The following is a 15,211-nucleotide window of genomic DNA, read 5'->3' as shown; positions in this document are numbered from 1 at the left end:
TACTGGGCACACAGTATAGATACTAAATTCCAGCAGAAACTAGCTTATCAGTAGGACCACAAGACTTAAAACTACCATTAAACGTCATTGCTGTCGTGTGTGACTCCGCCCCCGGGGGCCGGGACCGTCCTGGACACGTCACGTACCTGACGTCACGTACCTGCCGTGGGTGACTCCGCCCCGGGGGCCGGGACCGCCCTGAACACCTGAAGTCAGGGTCGTTCTGCAGCCGCACGTGCAGCAGGCCCATGGAGTTCTCCTCCTCGACGTCCGTTTTCTTCTCAGGAAATGGTGCTGGTGACCGTTGCCGCCTTTCGCGCTCAGACCTTGGGGCGAAGTGCGCGTGCCGCGTGCTTGGTGATCCAGCCGCGCGGTGGCGGGAACCGGCTCCCCCGACCCCACAGGCGGACTCTGCGGGGGCTCCCCGCCTCCGGCCGCACTTTCTGGATTGCGCGCGTCCGAGACACGGGAACGGGTGGACGTGACCCTGCCGAAGCAATCGCTGCAATGTCAGTTCATGATGGGTGTTATTTTTATCACAAAAGATGGAGGACAGGACTGCACTGACTCTTCCATAAAACCAGAGGATTTTTTAAATCTGCCGGTTCAACACTGGAGTTTAAAAACAGAAAATTCTTGTTTCATTCATATTTCTTCCCGTTGAGATCAACGTGGCGTTTTGCAAATTTCAAATCCTGGGATTTTCCCATTATCTCCTAAGGAGAGGGAGTGCTTATAGCGTGAGAGACCTAGCTTTTTCTCGTGTTTCAGGGTTTTGTGTGCATCGTTTTATTTTACAGTCATCCCTGTACACGTGACACGTTGCATTTCTCTAATTGTAAGTTTATGCTTGTGGCTTAAATTAATGTGGTTGGGAAGGTCTGCATGAAGAGAACATTTTAATAAATTTATATCGTATTCGCTACCTTGAGTCCCGGCGAATTTGCGGCTGGCACGTACTTCAGTGGATTCTGTGTCCTCGTGTTACTATTTGGGACGCTAAGATTCAGAGCGACCGAGCTAAGCTCCTGGAGTTAGTCACGGGGTCGGGGCAGTGTGTCAGCTGCTCCTCTGTGAGGGTGTGACCCGGGGACGCTCTCGCACACGGATCCCCGGTTCTGGCGGGGGCTGCCAAGCTGGCGTGAGCGGAGGCTCCCGGCCCCTGGGGCTGGCGTCGGCCCACCTGCCACGACCTGGCTGCATCTGCATGGGACCTCAGGAGGCAGTCCCGGGGCCCAGAGGTCAGAGGACAGCTGACTTTCTCCCCTGCTTGGAGCAGGAGTGCTGGAAAGTCACGTCCTTCATGAGTGAACTTGAAACCACCATAAAATCACGTCCTTCATGACTGAACTTTAAACCACTGTAAGCAACAGACGGCAGAAATAAAACAGACGTTGACCTTCGGGGACCTTAGGCTCGGCAACAACCAGGTTTGTAGCACGCCTCTGGCACAGGAGGCTACGGAGGTGGCACAAGGACAAGACACGAAAAGTGACCCAGCAGACCTGAGTAGAGGGGCTGTCTTGAGATAAAGATGAAAACACACCCGGCATCGGAATATCTGTGCACCAGCTAAACAATGTATTAGATGCAAAACTCAGGCTGTGAGACCGAAAGACGTCACAGGAGTGGGGGGAGCTGGGCGTGAGGAGGTGGGTAGTGAACTTGTTAAAGTCATTTTCAAAAAGTAAGTTTATTTCTCACGTAACAAGTGCCGTGAGGAATAGCAACAAACGGATTTTTAGTTTGGAATAAAGAATTAAACTTGTATTAAGCTCCCCAAGACGGATGAATTTGTTATCATGACGCCTGCCAAAGTCCTGGCTATGTCTGATAAATTCTAGACTCAATGCCCACAATTCTATCATTGCTCGTTTGTGATAAAATAAATGCATTATTACTGCTTTTATCCACCTACATTTATATCCTTTCTGTGGTTCCCTTTCGCTTTCAATTCTCTGGGTCCATAAATCTGCAGTAGGTAAATGTCAAAACATAGTTTGGAATTAATGATAAAGCAGAATATTTTCTTAAGGTCCTTATCTCTCATGTTTGTGAAAAGCGCAGCTGGCTTCGGTTGGAAAAGAGTTTATTGAAGAGTTACCTTAGATTTCCAAACTTGGTCCTCCCAAGTCTCTTCACATCTGAATGAATTCATAATTCATTGCTCTGGGAAGTGAGCGCACCCCAACCCTGAAGAGAAGGGGAGAACGTGGCTCGATGGATGAGGTACTGGCCCCACGGTTGTACACTGAGCGAGCTTGCCAGAGAGGACCGCTTTGGTTGAATTAGAAGGTGCCTTTTGAGAGCACTAGTTTCCGTCTACACATCTGCTGAGAGAAGGGCTTTCGAAACTTGTGTCTGTGGCCTGGCTGTGAGTTCGTGAAGCATCAGGACACAGGAGGGGCCTCAGCTGGGTTGCTGTGTGGACGTTTTCAGCTAAAAGCTGTACAAGTTGTGTTTCCTATTCGTTTTAACCATCCACTAACTTTTACAAATCTTGTTTTGAAAAACAAAATTGTTAAATACGACAATGCTACAATCGTGTTAGAACCTAGGTAGTTATATGATCTTCAATTGTGAGAACACAGGTTGGCTGAACCTTCTCCCAGCTTTGAATGCGAGATTCTTACAAGCTCCAGCGAGGGAGTTTAGAAGAGCAGAAAGAAGAGGTTTTTCATGATGAGACTTGACATCCTGATGTTTCTGTGACACTTGCTGGTTTCCCATAATTCTCTCCGCTGGCTGTCTTCGTGGGCCCAGCCTGCCCACGCAGAACCACGCAGATGGTCAGGTGCCCTCTTTTAGTTTGGAAAACCGTGCCCTCCACAGGCTTTCCTCTGAGCACATGCAGAGAGGGCTCTGGGGTCCCCCTCTTCCTGCTCCTGTGGGGACAGCAGTCCCATGGTCTGGGGCCCAGCCTGTGACCCCTCCAACCTCACTCTACCTCCAAATGTAGTCACACAGGGACCGGACTTCCACGTAGGGACTTGAGGGGAACAGTTCAGTCCACAGCAACTTTCTGTGTGGGACACACAGTGTCATCCTTGCTTTCCAGACGCAGAAACTCAATTTCTCAGAGGGTTAAGTGACCAGGGTGCATTTGCTCCAAAAGGAAATTTTAGCAGATTGCATAGAGCACTTGAATAAATAGTGTTCTGGATTAATAATAGATAACAGTCACTTCAAGTTCTCCTGAACAAATGGTAAAGAGGCTCATTGCATAAATTTTTTCTGCTTTCACCTGTTGGGACTATTAGTCCAGATTTTTGGTGTGCATTAACCTGTTTTGTCTCAGGTGATCATTTTCTGAAGTTTCATTTGAAGTTTCCTCCTGAGATCGGTATGTGAATAAAATGACTGATTTACAGTGTCATTTGGCAAAGTCTGTTGCAACAGAAACACACTTGGCACTTTTGCAAACATATTTTCTCTAAAATATATCCGCTTGCTCTCCGTGAGGTTCAAATGCTCGCATTAATGGCGAAAGTTGGAAAACACGATTGAACGTTTGACAAATTCCGTGCGGTGGAGATTGCTGGCTGGTGTGGAATCACATGACCCTATTTTCTGGGCTTTGGTTAGAATATTCCCTGCAGAGGCACGTTGGGTGTCGCCACACACGCGGCAGGGACTCAGGCTGAATGATGAGGCAGCCGGTAACTGTCCCCTCCGCCTTTCCCGCTGAGTCGCTAGCTGACTCCAGACTTTGCGGACAGAAGACCCCCACGCACCGTGGGATTTACGTCCCGAGTGTGTCTGCCCTTGGCAGGGATGAGACGTGCTTCCAGCGTTCAGCTAAGTACTTGGAAAGGCCCGGAAGGAGCCCCCGCGAGTCTGTCAATGGGCGTGAGCTGGGCCTGCTCTTCACCGTCACCCCCTCGCGGGCAGTGCGGGACATGGAGACAGTGCGATCCATTACCCTGAAGCCAGCGTCCCCGACCCGCGGCTCTCTCTCTGCGTGTGATGATACAAACGGCCACCAGCTGAAGATGCTGCAGCCACAGGACACTCAGAACACAGTGTTGCTGTTAATATCCACACAGGTAGCGGATTCCCATGCATGCGCTAAAGGAGGTACGTTGGCTCTGGTTTCTTATGATGAATTCACTCCTGAGAATGGAGTCACTCTTGGATTTTACACGTTGTGCAAGAGACACGTTGTAAACACTGGCTTCCCCCTCGGCCCTGCAGTCCCTGTGGCCCATTGCTGGCGGCTGGCATGCTCGGCTTGGGCAGGAGCCCACATGGCCCCCCCAAAGGCCTGTTCCTGCTCACGGTGCTCCGCGAGCACACTCCTGATGGCCTGTCCCTGCTCACGGTGCTCTGCGAGCACACTCCTGATGGCCTGTCCCCGCTCACGGCACTCCGTGAGCACACTCCTGATGGCCTGTCCCCGCTCACGGCGCTCCGCGAGCACACTCCTGATGGCCTGTCCCTGCTCACGGCTCTCCACGGCCCCCTGACGGCTTGTCCCTGCTCACGGCGCTCCGCGAGCACACTCCTGATGGCCTGTCCCTGCTCACGGCTCTCCACGGCCCCCTGATGGCTTGTCCCTGCTCACGGCGCTCCGCGAGCACACTCCTGATGGCCTGTCCCTGCTCACGGCTCTCCACGGCCCCCTGACGGCCTGTCCCTGCTCACGGCGCTCTGCAAGCACCGTTTGGTCTGAAAGCATCTATGCTTCCGCTTCCAGAGCAGAGAACATGGGTCATTGCCGTTGTTCCCACGAGATCTTTCTGAGCCACAGATGCGCCTGGCCCTCCCCTTCCTCCCACCCCAGGCCCCTGTCTTCCGCCCTCAGATCTGGTGCAGTTGGTTAACGATTGGTCAGTTTAGACCAAGCAGAACAGGAGCTGGGGATTGAACATGTATGCGGTTTGGAGGCCTTGCTGGTTCCGGGCACCGCTGCACTTCCAGCTCGTTGCCACCCCTGGCGCCTTCACGCGTGGTTGGGCCCCGTGGGCCAAGGACCGGGAGATGGTGATCATTCAGGGGTCAGCTCTGACTACCTGAGAACGGGCCTGGGCCTGAAGGCGGTTGTGCCAGGTGGAGAGGCAGCAGGGGAGGGAGCCAGGCTGGGGACTGGTGGGAAGAACGGATTCGAAGGCGGGTTGAGATCGGGAGAGCACGGCCATTTCCTGGGGCCTGTGATCCTTGAGAAAGATCCGGAAGATCGGCCAGCTTGCAGGAATTCACCTTGGGTTTAAATAACGGCCGTAATAGGGCCTGGATCTTGTGTGTCTGTTTTTAATCCAGGTCTCTGCTCCTCAAGGTAACACTACAGACAGGAAGTGAATGTGTGTCACTCTGCAGGTGTATTTTAAAGAGTTACTTAACTTTAAATGAACGTATGTCTGCATTTTGCATTCACTCTCTGATCATGCATTTTAACCTAAACTTGCTTTGTTTTCTAAAATTTTTTAAAGCACAGAACCGTTACGCTGCGCAGACAGCCCGTTGGCGGCTTGGGCCTGAGCGTAAAGGTAGGAACGCATTCCTCCCACGCGACCTTCTTTCTGAGCGCGTGTCTGTGCTGATCGTGATGGAACCTTCTCTCTGCCTGTCTTCCAGGGAGGCGCCGAGCACAGGGTCCCTGTCGTCATATCAAAGATATTCAGAGGCCATGCAGGTAACGCGGCCAGGACATGTATGCCCACGGCAGTTTGTGAGATAATGTGTTATTGGAAACGATAAAAATAAGCACCTGTTTGTGTGCTGGGTCGTTTGGCGGCCGTTTTGTTTTGTTGTTGCCCCTACGTTACCCCTGACATGGCTCTGCCTTTTTCATGTCCTCTGAGGCCGCAAGCCCTTAAGAGAGATACTGCTTCCCCTGTGGCCATCAGGGCAGCCTCTGGAGACACGTTCAGGGCCAGACCACAGGGTCTTCTTAGCAGTGTGATGCCCGAGGACACGTGGTCCTGGCGTCGGCAGTCATGATGCTCATGGAGGTCTGTGACAAAAATCGCGTCCCGCCCTCTGGGAGCGGCTTGGTGGGGAGGCTGGGATGGCCGTCGGGGACGCGGTTGGACGGTGTCAGGCTTGGTGGGGGGGCGATGGTCGCCCCGCAGCTGCCGCTGACTCAGGTCACCGGGAGCGGGAGGGGGAGTGGATGTGCGGTTTGCGGCCGCACCATCCAGTGCTGAGTGGTGGGAGACGGTTGTAGTACAGTCACGTAGTTAGATGGCAGGGACCAGTCCGGTGTCCCAGCAGGCCCTCCGTGCGGCCGCCTCCACTCTGCCTGTGGGTGCTGGTCCCCCTGAGGCTCAGGGGCCGTTTGTCCCCCTGCTGGAGGAGGAGGGGAGGCAGCAACCCGTGTGGGGGAAGGGGTCCGAGGCAGTGAAAACAGAGCAGGGGTGAGTCACCCACGCAGACTGGGCTCTTGAACAGTGGAAACGTGTCCCCTCCTTCTCCCCGACCGCAGCCCCAGCCCCGTGTCAGAGCACATGGCAGCCCTGTGGTTGCAGGAGAGGCGGCCTCGGCCTGGGACCCCACCACCGCGTGCTCCGCAGGTGTGTGTGCACAGGGGCTGTGGCGTGGACCTGTGGCTGGAGTCCCGTGTCTACATGGAATGTGAATTCCCCACAACAACCTTGACTCATTCGTGCAGAGAAGAGAGATTTTAACCACACATTTGCATCTGCAAAAAGACCATTTCCGCCCGAAGGACATTGAGTCATCGGCTCGACAACACACGTTTCTCCCCTTGTTGAGCGAGGTTACAACAGGTGGGTAGTGTTTCATCAGGACCGAGGCTGAGACTCAGGGCCTCCGAGGAGACCAGCTTGTGAATTGCGGCCAGTGCGTGGCTCTCCTTGCATACGCCTTCCTAACACGAGAGGATTTTGGTTCTGTAGGAAGTGTGGTTTTGATGAAATCTGTAGGTAGCAGGAGAGCTGCACTGGTCTGTGCATCACGTGGGTCACTCTTGTTGACGTTTTCAAAGATGTCAAAACCGTCGTCCCTCCAGACTGGAGAGTTCCTGTTGTACTTCCGGTGATACCGTGGAGCCTAGATGCTTCCAGAACCTAGTGCGTCTGTGCAAGGGACTGTCCCTACCTGGACTGGGCCATCTGTCTGGTTCCTTCTGTGCCATGTGGCACACGGGGTGGGCTGATTGGTGACGGAAGGAGGACAGCTTGGTGTGTTTCTGTGATGTTGCAAACGTCTTTTCTACTAGTGTAGGTTTTCATTTGTGGATATGTGTGTGTCAGAGGAGAGGAAGGAGGATTAACCAGCAGATAAAAATCAGAAAAAGCTTTTATGCTTCGATTAGAGGGAAAACCTCCATTCTCTGTGGAGGGACAAACAGGTGAAGGCCATGTGCAGAGAGCGCCACCGTGAATCGAGGCTGTAGTTTTGAGAAAGGTGGCCGGTCACCCCAGTCCTCCTGTCTCTGAGCCGGGGCCCCCGAGGCAGCTGGGCCAGTAGATTCCCCCACTTCCTACTGGTCCTGCAGCCAGAATGTGTGGGTGCCTCCTGAGCAGAGTCCCTGCAGGGGTCAAAGAAGCTTCCTGTCTTCTCAGGCTGCCTCCATCCCGGCATCGGTGGCCGGTGAGCTGAGAGCCAGGGCCCTGTCCCCATCCATTGGGTCACCTGTCCCTGCACTCCATCAGTGCGGTCCTGCCTCAGTCGGCCTCAGTAGCTCAGGCCTCTTCTCAGACACGAAGACGGTTGCCCCCACCCTACTGCTGTCGGCCTGTGTTCCAGACCTGTTGCTTCCCTTTTCACCGAGTGCGTATCCCACACCCTGAGCTCTTTGTAAAGTCTGCATAAATGTTCAACCGACTGTGAGCTTTTAGAGACCCAGGCTCGGCGTAACGCCACTCACCTCAGAGTATGGCACAGGATGATTGTTTTACGGGCAGGGATGCCCTTGGCTGCTGGAAATCTGTGCCCAGCTGTCGTGTGCCTCTGGTGTCGGGTGAAAGTGTGGGGCCCCGTGTGCTGGAGCCCCGGGTCCAGGCGACCTGGAGACGCACATGGCAGCCAGCACACCCGTGAACTGGTTCCCAGTCCAGCAGTCAAGTCAGGATTGGCTCCTGGAGACGGGAGACTCCAGGTGAGTGGTGGGAAGGGGGACACTGACTGGCCCTGGTGAGACGGCCGCACCCCCACATGGCCTGGGTACCTCCCTGATGTGGCAGGTGTCACTTGCCCACAAGGAAGGCCTAGATGTTGAGGGATCGTCTGCAGCCTCAGTCCCACTGGGAACGTGATGTGCACCTGGCTTCACGTTCAGGAGCGAGGCGGCTATAAACTGTAAGGTCAAAGGGGAATGTCAGCTCAGGCTGTCGTTCATCTGTGCATTTGTGCAGCCACGTTCAACAAATCATGTCTTTGGAAGAGTCTCTGTTCTGGGCATTCAGCGGTGATGAGCCCGCCATCACATCAAAATCGTCAGGCAACAAGATACGTAAGGTATGTTCAGGCCGCGAACATAGGTTCCGCTGTGTAGGAAACTAGGCCGTGTGATGACGGACGTGAGGGAGGGTTTTGTGCGACGTGGTCTGGGAAAGTCCTCCCGCGGGTGATGTTCAGCAGATATTGGCGAGAAACGGAAGAGTGTAGCCCGGGTCGCCTCGGCAGGAGCGTGGTGCACGTGGAGAGGAGGAGGCATGGTGGTCGTCAGGCCGGAAGAGGCGGAGACACGGTGGTCGTCACGCCGGAAGAGGTGGAGACACAGGCGTCGTTTTGCTGGAAGAGGCGGAGACACGCCGGAAGAGGCAGGTGGCCGGGTGTTCGGGGCCTGAAGTCCAAGGAAGGAGCTTGGGTTGTATTTACCAGCGAGAAGGTGGTTTGCGGACTTTCCAAACGCAGCATTGTAACGTCTGTTCACGTTAAAGAGCCACCACCCGGCTGCTGCGGGAAGTGAGCAAGAGGGACCGCGCTCTTGGACGTCTTGGTGAACGTGGGGGCAGCCGCCAGCCTCTCAGGTGCTTTGAAGGGGAGCCCAGGCGCGATTTTACAGAGACACCCCGGGGACTCCTGCTGGAGTCTCTGTGTCTTTAGCTTCAGCAGCATCTGACGGCATTTGGTAACATGACACAGCGGACACGGGGATCAGCAGATGCTGGAAATGCGGGTGGGGGTGGGGATCCACGCCCCGTGGCAGGTGCATGCTTAAGGGTGCTCGGAACGGGTCGGGGAATTAGAACAAAAGAAGCATTTGAATTAGGGTGATTTTCTAAGAACTTAACCTCCATGGGGAGGAGCGGCTGCCTGAGCACCTGGGGTGTGAAAGGAGGGGGCCTGAGAGGGGTCCGGAGGCCGAGGGGCCGGTTACCCTCTGGCTCCTTTAATTCTTCAGGAAGAGCTTTCCCACCTCCTGCGAGCGCATGAAGTCCCTCTGGGGCACAGGACGCACCCAGAGGCTCTCCCCGCACACCCCGGTGCCCAGGCCTCCTGGGAGGGACCCCGGCAGACCGCGGTGCCCCGCGGCCTCCAGCCAGGCTGAGGCTCTGAGCTCAGAGGCCCGGTGAGTCCGTGATGTCTGCTCACATCATGAGGAAAAGGTACAAGTGTTTATTTTGCTTGGGGATATTTATTAATACTATATACCTAGTAAGTAAAGTCTTAAAAATATCTTTCCTTGGACGTTTAACATTCCTTCAATAACTGAAGCCCTTCAAGTTATTATTAGAAATTTCTGTTTGGTAACTTCAAACCTCGTGAACAGGGGCAGCTCACTTGGCTTGTAAGATCACAGGCTCTCGCTCACTCTCGGGGACCTGCTGCTACACTGAGCTCCCCCTCGCTTCAGGGGGCAGTGAAGACACACCTACTTCCTGCCCTCCTGGAGTGTGCCTCATGCTGGGGAAGCCAGGTCACCCACAGGGACACAGATAAATAATGGCAGGAGCGGATCGTACTGCAAAGAAAAATATGAATTTTACTTAATGCTTTCCGTGTCTGGGCATTCAGCACCCTATCAGAGAGGGACTCTCGTGACCACCCTCGTGGTGCAGTGAGAACGCTGAGGCACAAGTACACTAAAGAGATTGTCCAGAGACACACGGCTGGCAAACGGAAAAGCCAGGGTGTGGCCCACGTGGTGAGTCTCTGAGGTCGTCGTGAGAAATTGCCCTGAAAATCCGTGGATTCACATCCAGGTAGGGGTGTCTTTGGCTGTGAAATAGCCTAAATGTCCAGTGGCCTAAAGGGATAGGGTCTGCTTTTCTGACTCCACAAGAAGCCAGCGGTCCAGGCCCCGGCACCTCCCTGTCCTTCCACGGAGTCGTCCCTACCAACGTGGGCTTCGCCTCGTTACCTGTTCCACGTTTACAGAATGGCTGCCTTTCGAGGCAGTAACCCTCTTTCCAGGTGGGGCAGAAGAGAGTTGGCGAAGGCCACCTCCGGGAAGGGCCGTCTTTTCCCGCAAGAAGAATGCTTTCCGGCATCGTCCCCACCCACTGACTGGGACTGCACCCAAGTCACCCTCGGAAAGGCCGAGGGAATGAGCTCGCGGCATGTCTTTCGGTCAGCTCTCTTCAGCCCGAGTTCAGGGGCGCGCAGGGCCTCCTCTCACCAGGAGGAAACGCCGGGCTCTCCGAAGCAGTGTGAGCACGTGCACCTGTCGTGGGGGAGGGGACTCGGGGCTGGGCAAGTATGGGGGGGGGGCGCTTGCATTTTGTCAACAACGGTGCCTTCGGCAGCTTCCTTTCCTTGGACACAAAGGGCCTCGTATGTACATTAGCTCTGCTCTTTCAAACCTTGATGAATCCTTTTGGGCCACACCATTGGGCTCTTTTCCTTGGACCCTTTCCAGCTATATCCCACTTTCTCGTGCTGCTTTTCTTGTGTTCTTCTGCTGCTGAAGCTCGTAGCTGGCTTCCAGCCTGTGTGCTTGCGTCTGCGCCAAGAGTGGAATCCGTAGCTGCCGAGGAGCCCTTTCCCGCTGGCGGATGAGGTCTGGGGGGCAGGGATGTTCGAGGAAGCGGAGACAAGGAGAGCAGGTACGGCAGCTGTCGGGCCTCTTAACGGTGAGCTAGAAAACACTTCCTTCTAGAGGCTCCGGATTCGCACGGAAATGTTCCCTAATTTACTGTATTATGTTTCACACACAAATTTCCTAAAATACGTGGTTTTAACTACAACTGTGACTTACGACTCCGTTTGTTAATAATTAACAAGCCATAAGTGGTTACCAACTGGAAAAAAAAATCTTAGAAATAATGTAGTAGGGTTTTCCTTCCTTAAGTGACAAAACGCCAGCATTTCGTAGCAGTTCAACTTCAGGTTAGTGATGACTAGCGAGTACGTGTTCCTTAAGCCTCTTGTGATTTCAGTGTCTGAAACATGCGGCATTTACCTTGGGAAGAAACGTCTCAAACAGAAAGCGCCCATACACTTGTGGCCTTTTATCTACTTATTATTTAATGATCACACAAAGGAATACAGGGGTCAGTGGAAATAGTGAAGAACCCTAGACCCAGGACACTAGGGTCCAGTGCCGCCCTTCTGCAGATCCGCGTATGCCCCTCCCCTCTGTCCGGTCCTCCTGCCCTCTCCTTACAACTTTCTGCATTTCCTAAGTGCATCCTGGGTGCTGGTTCCTTTCCAGACCCCGAGACGTGGAGGTGTGGAGCACAGGACCTCAGCCTGCAGGAAAACTAGATCGGTACTTGAGTACATACATGGAAGTTGCACTGTTTGTGTGCGTACACGCGTGTGCATATGTGAGCCTGTTCTGTGTAGAGTTACGGATACGTGCGCGTGCGCGTGCCCAGAACGCGGCCGTAACCAACAAGAGATCAAGCTTCGTAAGCTGAAGGTAACTACCTCGGAAGGTGTGGTGTAGAGCGGATTCGCGGTTGCCAGTTGACACTCAGGGTCAGCTGTGCTCGGCCCCGTCTGAAGGACGCGAGCAAACTGCACGACTCTGGGGCTCCGTGGGTGGTGGGCGTAGGATGCCCTTCGAGGAGAGCTGGCCCCGGAGACTCGGAGGTAACCTGAGGAGGTCATTCGTCCTGGTTGGGCTTTGCTCTCCTTGCTGTGAAGTGATCAGCGCGGCGTTCTGGCCGGGCACCGGAAGTCGGGCCTGCGCAGCGGGTGCGCTAAGATTTCACAGGAGAGGCGGGGCAGCTGGACCAGCCGGGTCCCCGGGTTACCCCAGAGGCCGCCAGGGGCACCACAGACCCTCTGTCGGTGGGCGCGGTGAGGGGCGTTCACTCTTTTCTTGAGGAGAGCAGCACATCCCGTGGGAGCCGCAGGCTGACCGGCGGCCTCTGCCGCGTGCGGTGCTGACGGGGCCGACCCTGGTTTCTCGAGTCCGGGGCCGCAGAGAGGGCATCGCAGTCTCGTGCAGCTCAAGCTGCCCTGTTGATGCCGCCAGTGAGGAGCGAGGTATTTAGCAGGCGAGGGTGTCTTCCTAGTTTGGGCCCACACCTGGTAGGTAATAGACGCCCCACAGAAACTGCTCAGAACCGGGGGGGGGGGGTGGGCGTGTTTGGTTTTCCTCTCGCAGCATAGAGGTGTGTCACGTGGAGTTGTGTTGTGTGCTCGGAGCTGAGCCAGCCTGTTGTGCGGGGACGCAGCTCTGCCTGAGATCAGTCTCGGGTGCGCTCCTGCGTGTCTACTCCCTGGCGGTGTTGAGTGCACCTCCCCAGGCCCACCCGTCCACACCTGCCCAGGATGCGGAAGTGCGGGCCCCTCAGGGTGGCTGAGTGCTGTCATCACCCAGAATTCCACTTAAAAACCTGAACCAGTGGGGCGCCTGGGTGGCTCAGTCGGTTGAGCGTCCGGCTTCGGCTCAGGTCGTGATCTCGCGGTGTGTGAGTTCGAGCCCCGCGTCGGGCTCCGTGCTGACGGTTCAGAGCCTGGAGCCTGCTTTGGCTTCTGTGTCTCCCTCTGTGTCTGCCCCTCCCCTGCTCATGCTCTGTCTCTCAAAAAAAAAAAAAAAAAAAATTAAAAAGAAAGACCTGAACCAGCCGTGGGTGGCAGGAGGTGGAGGGAGATGTCGCAGAGCCAGCAAGGAGTTCTGCGTGGGTGGGGTGTTCACGCTGAGCATGCAGGTGTGGTGAGTGTGGCCGCATCCTTTGAACTTGATGCTTAATTCTCTGTGTGGCGCTTCTGTGTCCTTGCCCACGAGTGTCCAGCGACCCTGTCCGGTCACAAAACCGTAAACGCCGGGCAGAGATTCAGCCCTTTGCGTGTGGCTGGCCTTGGCCACCCACTGACCCCGCGCGTCGTGCCTCAGCCTCGTTCCCACGGCAGCTCTGCCTCGCCGGGCTTCCCCCACCCTTCTTGGGGTGCAGACCCCACCCCCTCGCCTGCCCGCGTCGCAGACGCGCCAGCGCCAGCGTGGTTGTGCGTGTGTGGAGTCGCACACAGACCTTGAGAACATTTACGCTTTTGGAAAAGCGAAAGCAGCGTGGCTCCTCCGGTCGCCTCTCGGGGACGGAAGCTGCTCTTCGATTACCCGCTTCGCACTGTGCCGGATTAAGGGGGAGAAGAGCGTCTCCGCAGAGAACGACGTTCACAGGGAGCCTCTCGATGTGGCAGAAAAGAAGCGCGGAGCTTCGTGCCGCGTGCAGAGAGCGAGCACAGGGAGGCGCTGGACGGCTGGCGGCCGTCACCCCGCTGTCACCCCGACGGGCTCCTCCCGCTGCTGCGGCGCAGCCCCGCCCCCGCCCCCGCCCCCGCCGCTCGCCAACGCCCCGCCCCGCGGGAGGGAGGAGGCGCTCGCCGGGCCTGTCCACTGAGGCCGCGCCCGGGGGCGGGGGCGGCCCCGTCGCAAACCTGGGCTGTCCCACATCTAGTTCTTCCGCCGCCGCACCCTGCGGGACTCTGTTGCACCCTAAGGGACCCTGTCAAACTCTGGGGGCCCTGTCGCACCCCGTGGGACCCTGTCACACCCTGGGGGACCCTGTCGCACCCTGGGGGACCGTGTCACACCTTGTGGGACTGTGTCACATGCACCTTGTGGGACCCTGTTGCACCCTATGCTTCCTACAGAATTGCCAGGAATGGGGGGTGTTCTGGACAGGAGTTTATGTTCAGAAAATCAGATCCAAATTACTGAAGGTGATCAGTCTTTCCCTGTGATTCTACAGTCACTTGGGGGTTCTGCAGAGCCCGTGTGTGTGTGCGTGTGTGTGAGTGTGAGTGAGTTGGGGGGCGGGGTATTTCTGAGACATCAGCGTGGGTTATACAGCAATCCAAGGTATCAAGGTTACTTTTCACAACTGCTGACACTGTCACTTTTTTGTTACTGGTTGTTCAATTTTAACACATAACTCTTATTATTGTCCTTTTTCTCTCTCATAAAAGTGAAGACAAGAATAGTTAAGTTTTAATAGCAGGTAATCGAGCAGAAGTCAGTATCAAAGGCCATAGTTTCTCTCCACAAAGGAGCAGTGACTTGGTGGCGATGTGGGCTTGGGAACAGATGGTCAGTGCCTGAGCAGGGATGGGGGCACAGACCGTGTTGAGGGAGCAGGAGTTAGACAGCATCTTCGGGGAGGCCTGACCACAGACTGAGCCGCCACCAGAGGCCCTTCCTTGGTCCGTGTGGACAGAGAGAGCTGGGAGGCGGTAGAAGGCTTCATGTGAGAGTACAGTGACAGGTGCACGGGGAGGAAGTCGTTCTGATCATGAGAGACAGCCTGGCCCCAGTAGAGTCAAGCGGATGGCTCAGTTGTACGGCTGGTCCCACAGCTGGAGAGAGAGGTCCCACAGCTGCAGAGGGGCCGGTCCCAGGAATGGAAAGGGGGTGGTGGGAGCAAGGAGGTGGAGGGTTCAGGCGTCTGTTCTGAGGGCCGAGAACCAGGAGTTCAGACGGGCTAGGTGGGGCTGGGAGTCAGTGGGTTTTAGGCACAGACACAGCAAAGACAGAGATCATACGTGCACATGAAATGATTATATCTCCATATGTAAATATATGTTAACATCTATTGAAAAGATTTGTATAACTTCGCAAATAAAGACCTCACTGTTCAGACTTTTAAGACTTCACATCTGAATGTCTGGAACCAAAAAAAGAAAAATTCAGATAAGGTTGAATTCCTTACTACCTGAGTTCACCTTTCCTATAGATGCCATTTTTCCAGAGCGACTCGGGATGAAAGTATCATTCACTGAAATTCAGTGGAGGCAAGTATGTGCGAATCACAAAGGGAGGTGTCGAGAGGTTTAGCCCTGCTCTGAAGGATGCGGCATCCTGAAATTCTGTCCCACCTGTAACATGGTGTTCAAGGCCTCACACAACGTG

At 55.1% G+C, this 15,211-nt stretch overlaps 1 protein-coding gene across 2 annotated transcripts in view; it reads left to right on the top strand.

Moving 5' to 3' along the window:
* Positions 1 to 15,211, top strand: part of SNTG2 (syntrophin gamma 2) — a 172,850-nt gene that overhangs the window by 48,560 nt on the left and 109,079 nt on the right. For both annotated transcript variants that reach the window (XM_042982606.1, XM_042982607.1), the window contains 2 exons: positions 5,430 to 5,486; positions 5,575 to 5,632. In XM_042982606.1, the coding sequence (XP_042838540.1) occupies positions 5,430 to 5,486; positions 5,575 to 5,632 (115 nt within the window). The remainder of the gene's footprint in view (positions 1 to 5,429; positions 5,487 to 5,574; positions 5,633 to 15,211) is intronic.

The sequence above is a fragment of the Panthera tigris genome, chromosome A3 (assembly GCF_018350195.1).
Source record: "Panthera tigris isolate Pti1 chromosome A3, P.tigris_Pti1_mat1.1, whole genome shotgun sequence".
Lineage (NCBI taxonomy): Eukaryota > Metazoa > Chordata > Mammalia > Carnivora > Felidae > Panthera > Panthera tigris.
This window is presented reverse-complemented; position numbering and strand designations above follow the sequence as displayed.